Raw genomic sequence first — 18,381 nt, 5'->3', positions numbered from 1 at the left:
AAGACCTGCGATCAAGGATTGTTGATTTGCATACAGCTAGGAAAGGATACAAAAGCATCTCTAAAAGTCTGGATGTTTATCAATTGACAGTCAGAGAAGTTGTCTACAAATGGAGAGAGTTTGGCACTGTTGCTTGTCTCTCAAGGAGTGGCTGCCCATTAAAGATGATGCCAAGATTACAGCACAAAATACTCAGAGTGGTAAAAAAGAACCCTAGAGTGTCTGCTAAAGACAGAAATCACTGGCATAGTCCAATATCTCTGTGCACACATCAACTATATGTGAAACTACGGCCAAGAATGGTGTTCATGGGAGGACTCTGTCTGCTGTCTGGAAAAAAAACAACAACAAAAAAAAGAAAACATTTTTGCTTGTTTAATGTTCGCAAAAAGGCACTTGGACACTCCACAGAAGTTTCGGCAAAATATTTTGTGGACTTGTGAAACTAAAGTTGATCATCATGATTTGGGGCTGTTTTGCTACCTCAGGATCTGGACAAATTGCAATTCATTCATGGAAGAATAATTTTCATAAGTTTATCAGGATGGTTTGCAGGAAAACCTGAGGCTCTCTGTCAGACAGTTGAAGCTAAAAAGAGGATGGATGCTGCAACAAGACAGTGAAAATAGGTAAATCAACTTTAGAATGGTTTCAGAAGACCAAAATACACGTTCTGGAGTGGCCAAGTCCAGACTTGAACCCCATTGAACTGCTGTGGAATGACCTAAAGACAGCGACACTCATGACAGACACCCCAGGAATCTGACTGAATTACAGCAGTTTTGTTGAAAAGAATGGGCCAAGATTAGTCCTAATCGATGTGCCAGACTGATCTGGAGCTACAGGAAGCGTTTGACTGAAGTTATTGCTGCCAAAGGGGGGGTGGGGGGGGTGCAAAAAAAATTAAATGTGATAGTTTAATTACTTATTTTCCCCCTTCTGTCATTGTTTGCATAATATCCTAATTAAAATATGAAAACCTATAAATGTTTGGGTGGTTTTAGTTAAAGCATACAGTTTTTTCCTCTGTGTGATTTTGACAAAGATCAGAAAAGATGATGATTTTATGCAGAAATGTGGGAAATTCAAAAGGTCCAGATACTTTTTCATACCTCTGTATTTTTGGAATATTATTAGAAAAAATGTTCTTCTGTATTAAGCGTATGAGAAGTGGGTTTTTTTTTGGGGGGGGGGGGGTGATGAAAATTTTTCTTGTTTATTGAATAACAATTTCAGCACTTTAGTTGCATAATATAGAATTTTATTATTGAGGTGTGCTGCAGAAAAAGATCCAATTGTTCTTAGTGGGATGAATGATGATGGGGTAAAAACGCTACATTCTATTACTTTTAGTCTACTTTCCTTAAGTCTGCGTTGTTCAATGAAGAAAAAAAGTTTTATTGACAAGGTTGTATACATTTTATGTTGGTGGTCAATATAATCATGAAGCAGAAGGAAGAGAAGAAGAAAAACATTTTTGCAAGGGTGCCCAGGAGCTATTTGTTGTTATTTTTACAAATGTTACATTATTTTAAATTACTAAATATTATATTCCAGTCAAAGTTACCCCTACCACGCCCTCCAATGTTACAAATTCATGTGTTTATTATGTACTTTTTCTTTCTTTTTATCGTCTTTTAAATTTTTTTAGGTAAAAAAATCCTTCAATTCTGGAATGACCGATATTACTATTGTATTTTAAGAAATAAACCCAGATTTCAAACCCACTATCTTCACAAATGTTCACAGATTATTTTTTATTTTAGGACCTAAAATATCTTCTGGGAATATTGATATGGATCGCTGCTGTTTGAGGTCGGACACAATTCGTCGACGCACTTGTGGGGAGTTGTTTACAACAAAAACTGCTAAAAGAAGTCACCAAGTTGTTATGGCATTAATTGGTATGCAATGGATTTGGGAACATAACTTCTGCTTTTGAAAAGTTTTATCTTGGGTAAGTGTCATGCTATGTAAGTTACGTTTGACCGTTTTTTAAAATAATTATTTCTATGCGATTTCTCAGTGCCAAAGCTAGCATCAAATACGTAGCAGGGACAGAAACCTCGGAAGCTAACCACGATTGCTTTCTGGAATAATTTGTCAACAATGATATATGTGTGTTTTTACTTCCGAGTTAAAGTTTTCAACAAGCTTTTTACGATTGTTTCGATATTCGAATGGTTATTTCTATAAACTTAGCACTCATGTACTGTTTTGTTGCTGGTTTTTGTTGCTTCATTTCTTCATAAAATGTATTTCCCGCTGGTTCCTTATGTTTCTGTGGATACTTGCAGACCACGCCAAGGCTTAAACGTAAGCGCTTTGGCATATTGGAACTGCGGATTGTTTACAATTCGTTCCCATGAATCGTAAATAATTGTGAATCAAATGCTTGTGTTAAGATACTCATGTGCTACAGTTGACAACCTGACCAGAAGAGATTTCACAGAAGAGTTTAAACTCGTCAAATTGGATATTTCGTATAAATTTGCTTGTGTTGACACTTCACCCTGCCTTATTTGGTTACGTAATGGAGTCACACACCTATTTAAAAGGTGCTTAATTCAAAAAGGTATGGACCCAGCCCTGACTTGAATAGCGAATGGGTAATAGACGTATCGGCATATTTTTAATCATAATTACCTGTCTCAATTGGCAAACTATAATCAACATCTATCCATTGTTTGTACTGCTTCTATTCGTGAGGGTTACTGGAACCTCTTCCAGCTGACTATTGGCAAAAGGTGGAGTACATCTTGAGGCAGGGCACAAGGAGACAAACAACCATCACTCACACACTAACAGTTCCATATATTATGTCTAGGCCTGCAGCTATCGATTATTTTAATAGCCGATTAATCGATAAACTAGTTAGCTCGAATAATCGAGTAATCGGATAAGGAACATGAAAAATTAAAATACCTGACCTGAGCCTTAAACAGTATAAACAAATAAATAGATCAGGATATAAGTTCAACAAAAGAACAATTGGCTAACTTACATAGCAAAAGTCCGGTAGTTTAAATGCTATAAAATACCAACTTTTTTTAACAATGCTCCTAACAAATAGTTCAAACTAAGCCTGAACGATATATCGTTTAAACATTGCCATCGCGATGTGCGCATGCGCAATAGTTCGATCGCAAGGACGTGCGATAGTTTTTTTTTTTTAATCCCACAAACTTCATGCGCTTGCACAGCCTCCCTCCTCTCCCAGCTCTTTGTTCCTTAGTCACTGTGGCACTCACTTATTGAAGTTAACGATGTTGACAAATGGTTGTCTTTGATTTTGCCAGAGAAGCCGACTTCACATGTGCCTCATACGTCAATCATCGTTTAACTTGTTAAAGAGTTGCTGCGCAAGGAAGCGCGCGCTGGAATGAATGTGTGTCAGGACGTTCGAGGCAGCCGGACATGTTATGTCGTGGCAATAAACGCTAGAAGTGATCTTGTGTAGTTTGTAATTTCTACATGTCACTCCAGGAATCCAAACCAAGGTAGGTAAACAGAAGCATTTAATAAAGCCAAGCATTTTCTGCTACAGTATTTTATTCTTGTTTAAAAATGATTCAGTGGGACAATAATGCTTAAAACTGATCATAATGCATTTGAAGTGATTAAAAACAATTTATTAAAATATACAATAATATATATATAGATTTTTAAAATCATACTTTGGGGACAAAAAGTGAAAAAACATGTCTTATAAGTATCTCTTTCCAATGCTAAATCTGAATAAATACATTGAGCACACACCACTGGGGTGCGCTACTTTGTGTTTTTCACTTATCGCGGCAGGTTCTGGTCCCCACTAACTGCAAAAACGAGGGATCACTGTACACTGTGGTCATGGTGAATCATCCAAAGTCTTTCCAAACACCTATTCAAGTCATCTAGTGAGAACTTCTTAATATCACAATATAATATCGCAATATATCGCGAACCTCCAAAAAATCGCAACAATAGTTTTTTCCTATATCGTTCAGGCCTAGTTCAAACACATATTCCCACAAAAATGGGCTGAATATTCCTTTAAACTTAATTACAAATGCATTTAAAAAATAGAGGCTTTGAGCTCTTAATTCTCACCTCCAGTTTAATGTCAAACTCAACAAAGAGAATTAAACATGAAGTCACAGCATTCTTCATCTTTTGAGCATCTATTTTGATTATGCTAACAAACAAGACGACACTCTATAGACAGACTAACAAATAGCTTATAATAATAATAACTTTGTTCATACGCTGTTTTAACCCTTGATGCGTCCGAAATTTGAATTCAAAAGGTGGTGAAACACATGTTGACAGACATTTTTTTTATCCTGTGCAAAAAAATGAAACATTTTTACACTAGATTACTGAGTCATTTTGCCAAGATTTCTACACCACAGAAATTAGGGATTTTCTTTTTTGATTACTGAGATGTGTTGTATGTTTAGAGCCTATACCCTGCATGTGTGGACTGAAGTCACACCAGCCAGTCCCATGGCGGAGGGGGCTACCAAATTGACGTTGCGGCGCCTGGAGGCTCCCGTTCACAAATTCATTAAAGTGGCTCTACCCACTGACCTGGAGCGGCTGCAGAAGCACCACGACAACATATTGAAGGTGGCGATTCAAACCGCGGCTTCGTATCCACTTCAAGATGGATGAGCAATATGTTTTCCTTCTTTTGTGCAGTACCAGCAGAGCCAACAGTGGGGTCGCCTTCATCAAGAGCACATAAATGCCAGCCGGACAGTTCAGGTACACAGTGACATGGTTTTGTACAGTACCTTTGTGTGTGCATGTTTGATAGAACATGCACACACAAAGGGGCACAAAGAAAAAGCACATGTGCTACAAGTAGTGACCCGGAAGTTGTTCACTTTTTTTCCTCAGGAAGGTCAGTCTCTACCAGGTGATTCCATTGATGGGTGAATCGAGCAGCACAATAGCTAACGTTTTACAGTTATTATTACTTAACGTTTTTGTGAAGGATGGCGGATTTGTATGTGCTTTTTAAAGAAGGGAAGCGTGTCACACTTAGGAGGGAAGATTAAGAAAAAAAGTCAACAACTGCTGGGTCACAACCAGGGCTGGAGTGGGACTCATTTTTGGCCCTGGAATTTCATGCCTCAGACCGGCCCACTCATTTAAAATAATGTCATTATGCATACACGTGTTAAGTTCAGTGTTCTCTAAAGCCGTGTACTGTAATTCTGTGTATATAAAATGTGTATAATATGTAATATAAATGTTTATGCATACGTAAAATATGCAGGTCAATTGCATCTAACATTTATCACTTTCAAATGTGTAGTTTGATTGCAATCTAACTTTTGATAAATAAATGAGCCACTATTATCATTTGGGCATAAAATGTGACTATATTAGAATTGAAGCTTGCTTGTTCACACTGTTACAACGCCTCACCTGTTTTTTCAACACTGACGGCATCAATGGCAGCAATCCCATCCTCACCACTTCCCTCTGTGTCTGCCACTGACATTAAATTATGTATTAAAGAAATACAGTGGTACCTCTACATACGATCGCTTCGACACACGAACTTTTCGACATCCGACGTAAAATTTGACTCGCCATTTGTTTCTACATCCGACGACATGCTCGAAATACGACGACAATGGCAGCACCGCAGACGAATGCACGGCGGATTTTCTTGTGTGACAAATCAACACTGGTTTCAGAAAAGGTTGGTACAGGTGGTGAAATAAGGAAAAAGTTGACGCTTACCTTCTAAATGAAGATGCAAATGACAGAAAAATATGAGCGTAGGGTGAGCATCCGTGAAATGGCTCAACAATACATCTCCACGGTCCTCCTCCGACCATCGTTCGCCAGTCTTTATAAGTTAAGCTGACAATTCTTATTGTGGTAACATCTCCAGAGAAATCGCCAACTTCGCCACGTTTTTATCATTTATTTCACAACTTATTCAAAACAAAAACACCTTCTGTCTGCCGCAATTGACGCGTTCTCAAGAAAACATTCAAAGTGAAAGTGAAACTCAAGCTCACCGGTCTGTCTCTGGCACGTGAGCCCCGCGGTGCGTTCAGGGTCAGCAAAAAACGTCCGCCACATTAGAACCCGATTCGTTACATTAATACAGGAATTATTATTATTATTATTATTATTCCGATTTTGATTTATAATTTATTTGTTTTGCTATGTGTAATTGCCATTTGTAATAGTACCAGCAGTATTTCTTAAGGATTTAGTGAAGGTTTTTGGGCTGTGGAACGAATTAATGGAATTATAATGTATTCCTATGGGAAAATCCTGCTCGACATACGACCATTTCGACTTACAAACAAGGTCGTGGAACGGATTAACTTCGTATGTAGAGGTACCACTGTAGTCCATTTTGAACATAACAACACATATGGGGGGATTTTTTTTTAATTTAATTTATTTATTTAATATTTTTAAGACGGCCCACAGGGACAGCGGTAACAGAATGTAAGTTATACTCACTAACACTGTCATAAATAAATACCAAACAAAAAATTATAACCGTGTAATTTTTTTTTTTTATAAAACCCGGACCGGCCCATCTGGCCGGCCGGCCCATCGGGAATCGTCCAGAAGCTCCCGATTAGTCACTCCGGGCCTGGTCACAACACATCGAAAATGATACCAACCAAAAATGAATAGAACAAAAATACCATGATAATTCCTTTCTCTCATGGTAAAGGAGAGTACATGTATAGTGCATTTATCTACATGGTTACTAGAGGTTGGAATATTGGGGAACTCACAATTCGATTACGATTCAGAGGCTACAATTTGATTATTTATGCCACAACCCCTATTAGCTGCTTTTGTACATTACTTACAAAAATTATACAAAAATCCTTTTAGGCTTAAATAAACTACTATTTCAGTATCAAGTTAACAGTTCAAAACCGTAAATAAAATACTCAAGTCCTCATTCTGTATCAGCAGCTTTAAAATACATTAAATTAATTTAACGTTGTGAGTCAACCGTTAAAGTTGTTAAAATTGCTCTCGTTATTCCATAATTTCCCTTCTGTCTACTTTCAACATGTAAAAGTTTTAAAACTGTTTCATCAGTTAAAGATAGAGTCAACTCAAGCTTTTGCCGATTTAGGAGTATTTTAGATAAAAAGTTAAGTAGGTTTGCTACAACAGAGCCTTCCTGAAAAGTCTATTGCTTTAAGATGGCAGCTGTTTACTTACGCCGGCGTCATTTCGCATGTAGTTCAATATACACGTGATAGGCCTGGGCAATATGTCTTCTGAATATTGCCACGACGATGTGTGCATGCGCAATTGTCCTATCACAGGATATGCAATTATTATTATCTTTTTCTTTTTAACAGGTAAATTTGGTTGCTTCATATAATCAGCAAGTGTGCCGAGACATGGCATAAACCCTCTTTAACCTGGATTAAATGTTATTATATGAATACAATCATATTTTGCAGTTTTGCAATTTTTTTTGCACTTTAAATTGCCTGTGACTGCAAAACGCATATTTACTGTATTTCATATTTCACGCGGTATTTTATGCTCCTGAATGAAATGGACCGCTTGGATGTGTGTGGAAGCGATCGTTTTATTTCTTAAATTTTTTTAATCCCGCGCCAAGAAAATGAAACTTGTTTTGAGGAGGAATGCGAAGGTGACGTCACCCGGGTCAGCATCTCACAATACAGCATTGCTTTATAGCATGCAGATGGACTGCTGATTCAGCTGACTTTGCCGGTTAATTCGTTTATTTTTCACATCACTCTAGCCAAATGTGCTGCAAAATATTGTTGCTACACCAGGGAGAGGCGTGTGAGCCGTTTTGGGTTTCAAAAGGTTCCCAATTACTGGGGATATTGGCCAAAACAAGCCCTACTACTGTTGGACCATTGGACGTACAAGGAAGTGAGTAAACATCGTATTTTGTATTTTGTCAAATGCTGGGATCATGGCACATGTTTTGATATTGAGGTGGCTTGCATTTTGTTGCTGATTGTCTACCGAGAATGCCACTAGGCCGACGACCGGCAGCTTGTCACACCCCCACCCTCTATATTGGCTTATTGCTATCTTCGTGTGCCCGATGTTCTGGCAAATTTTTAACACCATTACAACTTGAAACTTTGTGTTAAAAATGGCCGCGAATACAGCGATTACAAAGTAAACACGACAAACTTTCTTTAATTAAAGGGCTATTTACTTACGTTTAATCATGGACAGACATGTAGAACAGTTCTCCTCAGACACATCCTGCCATGTTAGCTGCAGAACAGTTGCATGCCGCTCTCGTATGACTCTCTCACTGTTTACGCCTTTGCCGTGTAGTAAAGCATTATTTTACGCCATATTCGTGTTGACCATGTGGCAGCTACGCGCTCCTCCTACGTGGGCCGGTTTGTCCGGCGGTCATTGTCCAGCTGCTTCCCCGCAAACGAGCCCTCTGCCCGCAGCAGGGGAACGACGAACTCTAACTTGCTGGCCGCCGGGCGGGTTGCTGATCGGCGAAGACAATCGACAACCCCGCTGTGACATGATCCGGGCTAGTTTTTATGGTATTTTTCGCTTCGAAAAGCGAAAATAAGACTTTGAAACGTCACTCGGTTGGAGTTAGCGTGTCGGCTAGCTGTCACGCGTCTTGGTTTGTTTACATTCTCCGAAGCTGGGGCAAGGAAATGACAAAAGCTGGACTAATTACAGTGGCATAAAATATCGTTCGGGAGGTGCAACAGTAATTAGTGAAGTGGACAGTTTTGACCATTATAAAGTAATATTGCCATGTCGTCATGTTGTCACAAGACTGTTATTTGTCATGACCATACCATTTATTTAGCAATTGGGGGAAAATACTTGGATAAAAGAATATCCTGTAAAAATATTAGAGTAGAGAGATTGAAACAATGACATTTTGCTGCTCTCTTCGTTGCATTTACCTCTTTCTGAATAATTCCCCTTCAATGGGCTGAATTCTAAATGAGATGAAACCATGACCCTGCCGACGTCCTCCTCCTGTTGTGGACGCTAGACTCCTATAATGGTAGGCGTGGCTAAACGGCAGATTAAAAGACTAATTTCTCGTCATCTGCGCTTTGCCAAATTGTTTTATATAGTTCTTCAATAAATGAATAATAAATAAATACAATCAAAATAAATTGAAGCACCTTAAATCTATAATGCAACAATAAGAAATACAGACACTTAGATAACATTTTTATTATGAAAAATATGATAAATTGTTTAAAGAATATAAATTAAAAAAAAGACAAAAGTTAAGAATACAAGGATAAATGAGAAAAAACAAGGGGGAAACTCAGGAAAAACAATCTAAAAAATACTGAAACTCAAAATCTTCTAGTTTTAACATTGCAATATACAGTGGGGCAAATAAGTATTTAGTCCACCACTAATTGTGCAAGTTCTCCCACTTGAAAATATTAGAGAGGCCTGTAATTGTCAACATGGTTAAACCTCAACCATGAGAGACAGAATGTGGGAAAAAAAAAAAAAACAGAAAATCACATTGTTTGATTTTTAAAGAATTTATTTGCAAATCATTGTGGAAAATAAGTAATTGGTCAATACCAAAAGTTCATCTCAATACTTTGTTATGTACCCTTTGTTGGCAATAACGGAGGCCAAACGTTTTCTGTAACTCTTCACATGCTTTTCACACACTGTTGCTGTATTTTGGCCCATTCCTCCATACAGATCTCCTCTACAGCAGTGAAGTTTTGGGGCTGTCGTTGGGCAACACGGACTTTCAACTCCCTCTGCAGATTTTCTATGGGGTTGAGACCTGGAGACTGGCTAGGCCACTCCAGGACCTTGAAATGCTTCTTACGAAGTCACTCCTTTGTTGCCCTGGCTGTGTGTTTGGGATCATTGTCATGCAGAAAGACCCAGCCGCGTCTCATCTTCAATGCCCTTACTGATGGAAGGAGATTTTCACTCAAAATCTCTCGATACATGGCCCCATTCATTCTTTCCTTTACACAGATCAGTCGTCCTGGTCCCTTTGCAGAAAAACAGCCCCAAAGCAAGGTGTTTCCAACCCCATGCTTCACAGTTTGTATGATGCAATTCAGTATTCTTTTTCCTCCAAACAAGAGAACCTGTGTTTCTACCAAAAAGTTCTTTTTTGGTTTCATCTGACCATAACACATTCTCCCAGTCCTCTTCTGGATCATCCAAATGCTCTATAGCGAACCGCAGACGGGTATGGATGTGTATTTTCTTCAGCAGGGGGACATGTCTGGCAGTGCAGGATTTGAGTCCCTGGCGGCGCACTGATAGTAAGTAGCCTTTGTTGCTGTGGTACCAGCTCTCTGTAGGTCATTCACTAGGTCCCCCTTTGTGGTTCTGGGATTTTTGCTCCCCGTTCTTGTTATCATTTTGACGCCACGGGGTGAGGAGGAAGTTGAAAGTCCGTGTTGCCCAATGACAGCCCCAAAACATCACTGCTCTAGAGGAGATCTCCAAGGAGGAATGGGCTAAAATACCAGCAACAGTCTGTGAAAAGCTTGTGAGGAGTTACAGAAAACATTTGGCCTCCGTTATTGCCAACAAAGGGTACATAACAAAGTATTTTGGTATAGACCAAATATTTATTTTCCACCATGATTTGCAAATAAATTCTTTAAAAATCAAACAATGTGATTTTCTGTTTTTTTTCACATTCTGTCTCTCATGGTTGAGGTTTACCCATGTTGACAATTACAGGCCTCTCTAATATTTTCAAGTGGGAGAACTTGCACAATTAGTGGTTGACTAAATACTTATTTGCCCCACTGTATATCGCAAACCCCTAAAAAGTCACAACGTAAGTTTTTTTCAATATTGTTCAGCCCTAAATAGTGATATCTACCGCAGCATTATGTGAGCGTAATTTGCAGCAACGAGGGCGAAATTTGTAGCAACTGGGCTTTGTTTATAGCGGCTGTCTGCGTTTTCTTTTCTTTTTTCTTTTTTTTTTTTAATCTAGCAGCATGAGTCGTGGATGTTTACTCTCGGTCCGTTCCTCATTGCATCCCGAAGACCGCGCTTACTGTGTTTTAGTTCTGTTTTACTTAGCATATTTAAGTAATCGGGATATGGATGTTTGTGAATCGTTCTCAAATCTTCAGCGGCCGAATCGCGAATAATCTAAGAATCGGAAATTTCACACACCTTTAATAGTTACCATGCTCAAAGTGCTTTAGATTACCACACATTTACCTTTTGCCTTTCCCAAGGGCACTTCGACAGTGGGCAGTCGTGATTGGGAATCGAACTGTTGACCCTTCGGTCCCAGGACAACTCGAACTACGAACTGCGCCACAGCCACTCCTTTCATATTCATGTTATCATGTTCTATTTTAAAATTCAAAACAAAACAGAAATAATTCGGCCGTTATTTGTCTTCCTATTTTTGAGCCGAAAATGAGAAATGAAATAACAAGTCATTAACAGTTTTCCGATTTTGGATTCTAAAACAGATATGGAATGAAAGAATGATGCACTGATAAAAGTCCTTTGAAAGTGCTTAAATTTGGACGGTAAAAGGGTTTACGAACCCTGTACTAGAGCCTAGTTCGGGCCTAAAAAATCCAGCCCGACCCGACACTGCCCGCTGGTATTGAGGCCCGACCCGGCCCGAGCTCGATCACTTAACTAGATTTGCAGGCCCGAGCCCGAAAAACCCGATTTTTTAATTTTTATTTATTTTTTTTTTTTGAGTGACGCGGAAAAAACGCAGCAGCAGCAATTTATTTTCATTTCTTCGAGTTGGCAGAAAAAAACGCAAGTTTTCTTAATGTTTAAATAATCTACATATTTTTTTTAGAATTATCAAAGCATTCACACAACGAAATAACGCTGGGAAAGTTTGTTAAACATATTTCTGAGTGTGTGGGATATTGTTCTCACATGGACGCGCCTCTCTGACAAGGAGAGGGAACAGGAGAGGGCGGCGCCTCGGCCGTGCAGCGGGAGGACAAGAAGAAAAAGCGGCCGGCGCCATGGCGTTCGTGCACACGCACAAGCAGAAGCGCAATACAGAGAGCCTGCTCTCCATTTTTTTATTTTTTATTTATTTTTTTATTTTTTTGAGTGACGCGGAAAAAACGCAGCAGCAGCAATTTATTTTCATTTCTTCGAGTTGGCAGAAAAAAACGCAAGTTTTCTTAATGTTTAAATAATCTACATATTTTTTTGAGAATTATCAAAGCATTCACACAACGAAATAACGCTGGGAAAGTTTGTTAAACATATTTCTGAGTGTGTGGGATATTGTTCTCACATGGACGCGCCTCTCTGACAAGGAGAGGGAACAGGAGAGGGCGGCGCCTCGGCCGTGCAGCGGGAGGACAAGAAGAAAAAGCGGCCGGCGCCACGGCGTTCGTGCACACGCACAAGCAAAAGCGCAATACAGAGAGCATGCTCTCCATTTTTTTTTTTTTTTTTTTTTAAATAATTTATTAGTCCGGCATGGCGGCCCGACCCGACCTGACCCGAACGTGAATGCTTAAATTGTGGGCCCGACCGGGTCGGGTCGGGTTCGGGCACAAAATCTAACCTCTACCCTGTACTAGTATATAAGTGTTTGGTTTTGCCAACCACATGTGTGCACATCAAAATAAATACACAACTTCAAGAATTTAAACTTTATTCTAGCGCTAAAACAAACACCGCAGGGGCTGGTAAGACACTGAAGACTGCTGTGACCTGGTCTTGTATAGTCTATGCATGCATGCTGTTGCAGCAATCTTTCCCCATGTTTGAGACTATTAAAGTATCCATTCAGTGGCAGGACATTAGAACTTATTGTTTGAGTGAATGGCAACCACAGTTTGAAAATAACCAATAAAAGACTCAGTTTGGCTCGTGTCAAACTCTGTTTTGTCACAGGACTCATTTTTTATTTGTGGTTTTCCTCAGGGGACGGTTATTACTATGAAACCATATTAAATGTATAGGCTCCTTATCAGACTGTGATATATTGCTGTCGCTGGGCAGAATTCTCCAAGACCATCACATTAAAGGAAACCATAAAAATAGCCTACCATCCCTGTATCGCTCTTATATATACTATTTATATTTTTTCATTTTTGTTTTAATATTTTTTAATGTGTAATTATTAATGTAAAACCCATATCTATAAATTTCTTTATTATCATTGTAATATTTTTAACATGTGATTATCAATGTAAATCCCTGCATCTCAAAAATATATATTTTTTATTTTCATTTGAATATTTTTTTCATGTGTGATTATTTATGAAAAACAACAATAAAAACAATGCTGTGCTTTGCAGTATAGTGGAACCTTGAATATTTTAGATACAGTGCCCTCCATAATTATTGGCACCCCTGGTTAAGATGTGTTTTTTAGCTTCTAATAATTTTTTTTCATTCAAATAAGATGGGACCTTAATGGAAAAAAAGAGAAAAATCCAACCTTCAATACAAGTGCATTTATTCAGTGGGAAAAAAATCCCACATAAAGAAACAATTATTTGACCAGTCCAAGCCTGGGACCGTGTGCTATGGTCAGATGAGACCAAGATTGAGCTTTTTGGCAACAAACACTCTTAAGTGGGTCTGGCGTGCCACGAAAGATGCGCCTGCTAAAAAAGCACCTCATACCCACTGTGAAGTATGGGGTTGGGTCAGTGATGCTGTGGGGCTGTTTTGCTTCCAAAGGCCCTGGGAACCTTGTTAGGGTGCATGGCATCATGAATGCTTTGAAATACCAGGACATTTTAAATCAAAATCTGTTGCCCTCTGCCCGAAAGCTGAAGATGGGTCGTCACTGGGTCTTTCAGCAAGACAATGACCCTAAACATATGCCCAAATCTACACAGAAATGGTTCACCAGACACAAAATCAAGCTCCTCCCATGGCCATCTCAGTCCCCAGACCTTGTTTTGTTGGCAAAAGGGGGTTGTACAAGGTATTAACACCAGGGGTGCTAATAATTGTGATGTCAAATAATTATTTCTTTATGTGGGATTTTTTCCCCACTGAATAAATGCACTTGTATTGAAGGTTGGATTTTTCTCTTTTTTTCCATTAAGGTCCCATATTATTTGAATTTAAAAAAATATATAAGAAGCTAAAAAACACATCTTAACCAGGGGTGCCAATAATTAGGGAGGGCACTGTACGTGTATGTATGTGAATATATCAATAAAATGACCCAAAAAATGATGTGTCATCATAAATTCCTTCTATTGTCAATTTCAATGTATTATTTAAAAAAAAAAAAAAATACACAAAAATGCATCTCATTGTGTTCTGATAAAAAAAAAATTTCCAGCCCAGTTGTGGGCCAGACATGGTACATCCTGCAGAGGCAACATTTAGGGCAAATTTTACACATTTTTTGTTTAACTGACTAACTCTTACAGCCTTTAGGGAATTTGAATGGCCTCCTTAACACATCATTCACTCGAAAAACTGCAAAAATATCAGATGTTCCAACCTTGAATGAATGTGTTTATGAGTGTGTGTTAACTCATGATGGGTGTAAAATTCCCCAAGGAACGTTGTTGCCTGGAAGCCAGTAGTCTCCCACCAATCTTCTCAAAGCTCTGCTCCGAGTCCCCTGGGATGTGCACAGAGTGCTTTTTTGTGTCTCCATGGTTTTAATCCCGACTCATGTATTTGTGCACTTTGAGTTACGTGTACTAGACATAAGGACAGGAAAGCATATAGTGGAACCTCCAAAGTCAGCAGCCCCTAAAAGTCTTCAGAAATGTTCTTGAACAATTCACCTCAAAAGACAAACGAAAATTGGAGTTAAATGTTCTGCCTTATGAGCAATAACATCTAAAGTGCTATAAAAATAATTTCTTCGCTAAAAATGTTTGTATAGTTTTCCTGTGGTAATACTGATGATCATCAAAAGAAATGCAATTATCAGACAAAAGTAAACCAGGTGAACATAAAATGCAGTATTTAAACAGCTTCCACAGCTGCTACAATGACAGATACCAGGGTTTCCCCTACATATTTTACACATATATTGTGGTGCTCCGTCACATCAAAATAAAAGAATTTAACATGGCATTTAATTTAATATACAGTGGTACCTCTACATACGGATTTAATTCGTTCCAGGACCTGGTTTGTAAGTTGAAATGGCTGTATGTCTAGCCGGATTCTCCCATAAGAATACATTATAATTAGGGCTGTCAAACGATTAAAATTTTTAATTGAGTTAATTACAGCTTAAAAATTAATTAATCTTAATTGTAATTAATCACAATTCAAACCATCTATAAAATATGCCATATTTTTCTGTAAATTATTGTTGGAATGGAAAGATAAGACACAAGATGGATATATACATTCAACATATGGTACATAAGTACTGTATTTGTTTATTATAACAATAAATCAACAAGATGGCATTAACATTATTAACATTCTGTTAAAGCGATCCATCGATAGAAAGACTTGTAGTTCTTGAAAGATAAATGAGTAGTTAGTAGTATAGTACAAGTTATAGAAATGTTATATTAAAACCCCTCTTAATGTTTTCGTTTTAATAAAATTTGTAAAATTTTCAATAAATAAATAAACTAGTTGCCCGCCATTGTTGATGTCAATAATTACACAATTCTCATGGGTGCTTAAACCCATAAAATCAGTCGCACCCAAGCGCCAGCAGAGGGCGACAAAACTCCAAAAAAAAATACAAGTAACAAGTGGACATTGCACACTGTCATTTTAATCTGTTTGAGCGGGGCATGTGCGTTAATTGTAGAGCTGGGAATCTTTGGGCACCTAACGATTCGATTATGATTCAGAGGCTCCGATTCGATTATAAAACGATTATTGATGCACCCCCCTCCTTTTTTTTTTTTTTTTTTTAAGTTTTGTACATTAGTTCCAAAATTGTTCAAAAATACTCTCAGGCTAAACCAAACTACTATTTCAGTATCAAGTTGACATATAGCAGTAAACAAATATCCAAAAATAACAGTAAATAAAAAACTCCAGTCCCCATTCTGTATCAGCAGCTTTAAACTACATTCAATTAATTTAATGTTGTGAATCAACCGTTAAAGTTGTTAAAATTGCTCCCGTTATTCCATAATTTCCCTTTTGTCTACTTTCGACATGTGAAAGTTTTAAAACTGTTTCAAAGATAGATTCAAGTCAATATTTTACCGATTTGGGAGTATTTTAGATAAAAAGATAATTAGGTTCGCTTGGAAGGTTCGCTACAACAGCCTTGCAGGGAAGTGTACTGCTTTAAGATGGCGGCCAATTACTAACGCCCGCATCTAGCTTTTTGTAGATGTGCTGCTAATGCTACCGAATCTATGATGCATCTAGTCCTATATAAATGATATCTACCGTAACATTATGTGGATGTACTTTGTAGCAGCTTTTCGGCAGCAGTCAGGTATGTTGTTGTGTTTTTTATCTCGTGGCATGAGTTGAGCTAGAGCCGTGAGTTGAGCATTGGCATTACACGCGGGGCCGGGTAATGAGAAGCATGATGTTTAGCTACTCTCGCGCCGTTCTTCATTGCGTCGAAGACCGCGCGACGCGATGAGTGTGTTGTACTTTCGCTTTACTTGGCATATTTCAATAATCGGAATTTAAAGTTGTTAAAATTGCTCCCGTTATTCCATAATTTCCCTTTTGTCTACTTTCGACATTTGAAAGTTTTAAAACTATTTTAAAGATCGATTCAAGTCAATATTTTACCGATTTAGGAGTATTTTACATAAAAAGTTAATTAGGTTTGTTTGGAAGGTTCGCTACAACAGCCTTGCAGGGAAGTGTACTGCTTTAAGATGGCAGCCGTTTACTAACGCCCGCATCTAGCTTTTTGTAGGTGTGCTGCTAACGCTACCGAATCTATAATGCATCTAGTCCTATATAAATGATATCTACCGCAACATTATGTGGATGTACTTTGTAGCAGCTTTTCGCCAGCAGTCAGTTATGTTGTTGTGTTTTTTTATCTCGTGGCATGAGTTGAGCTAGAGCCGTGAGTTGAGCATTGGCATTACCCGAGGGGCTGGGTATTGAGAAGCATGATGTTTAGCTACTCTCGCTCCGTTCCTCATTGACCGCGCAGCGCGCTGAGTGTGTTGTACTTCCGCTTTACTTGGCATATTTCAATAATCGGAATTTGGATGTTTGTGAATCGGAAATTTTGCACACCTCTAGTACTTATGTACCATATGTTGAATGTATATATCCATCTTGTGTCTTATCTTTTCATTCCAACAATAATTTACAGAAAAATATGGGATATTTTATAGATGGTTTGAATTGCGATTAATTATAATTAATTATGATTAATTTTTAAGCTGAAATAAACTCGATTAAAAATTTTAATCTTTTGACAGCCCTAATTTAAAGTAAAAGAAGTTTCTGAAAGCTACCAGTAGGCTGTATTGGGACCATGGAAAAAGTGTTTAGAAAATGAATTCCGTTCCACTCAAGTGTATCTACATGAACTCTGCTTTATAATATATATACGTTGCTAATCAGTACCCAAAAAAAGTTTCCACTCACGGTTACCAGTCATTTTTTAATACTTAGCGTCTTTGTGTCGGTCTTTTTTTTTTTTTCTGTGGCGCTGTGGTATTGAGACAGCGGAGTACAATAGTCAGTGTGTGAAGTGGTTTTAGGTCACGTCCACCCCTAGTAGACGACGATTGTTGCCATGGTTTGAAAAACACACAACATGGCGTCGACCGCATCCAGCTCCGCCACTAGCGAAGATTAAAAATAGACAAATAAAAGTTAGTCCAAGAACATCAAAACGATTCTATATGTATCTCTTCTCTGTTCAGGGCGAAGACGTGCAAGAATTTTCACAAAAACGGTGGGAAACTTACAGAGCCTGCGTCAGACGATGGCTTTCCCTGCAGGGTCCCTGCAAGAACGTCGCGGAAAATTGAAAACATTGCATCGACGTGGCTTTTGACAATGCTCCCGAGGATGCCGGTTTCCAGAAAACATGCTACATGCTAATTATTACTAATTATTAATATTAAATATGGTTGTTCCGATCATGTTTTTTTGCTCCCGATCCGATCCCGATCGTTTTAGTTTGAGTATCTGCCAATCCCGATATTTCCCTATGCGATTGCTTTTTTTTTTGCTCCTGATTCAATTCCAATCATTCCCGATAATTTTTCCCAATCATATACATTTTGGCAATGCATTAAGAAAAAAATGAATAAAACTCGGACGAATATATACATTCAACATACAGTACATAAGTACTGTATTTGTTTATTATGACAATAAATCCTCAAGAAGAAAAAAAGGCTTCAAAGGCTGCCAAAATTCTCTCTACTCATTTTACGTTGTCTTTTAGCTCTATGTATACGTAATACGGTGCCATTATAGATTGAACGCGACAATGCGTGAGTG

General features: G+C 38.3%; 1 protein-coding gene across 1 annotated transcript in view; it reads left to right on the top strand.

The window, feature by feature from the left end:
- The first annotated feature begins 1,815 nt into the window (after positions 1-1,815).
- The window catches only part of stx17 (syntaxin 17), a 37,496-nt gene continuing 20,930 nt past the window's right edge, over positions 1,816-18,381 (top strand). The window contains exons 1-3 of the mRNA XM_057834393.1: positions 1,816-1,957; positions 4,443-4,611; positions 4,684-4,749. Of these exons, the coding sequence (XP_057690376.1) occupies positions 4,489-4,611; positions 4,684-4,749 (189 nt within the window). The 5' untranslated portion in view covers positions 1,816-1,957; positions 4,443-4,488. The remainder of the gene's footprint in view (positions 1,958-4,442; positions 4,612-4,683; positions 4,750-18,381) is intronic.

Source organism: Corythoichthys intestinalis, chromosome 4 (genome assembly GCF_030265065.1).
Source record: "Corythoichthys intestinalis isolate RoL2023-P3 chromosome 4, ASM3026506v1, whole genome shotgun sequence".
NCBI lineage: Eukaryota > Metazoa > Chordata > Actinopteri > Syngnathiformes > Syngnathidae > Corythoichthys > Corythoichthys intestinalis.
This window is presented reverse-complemented; position numbering and strand designations above follow the sequence as displayed.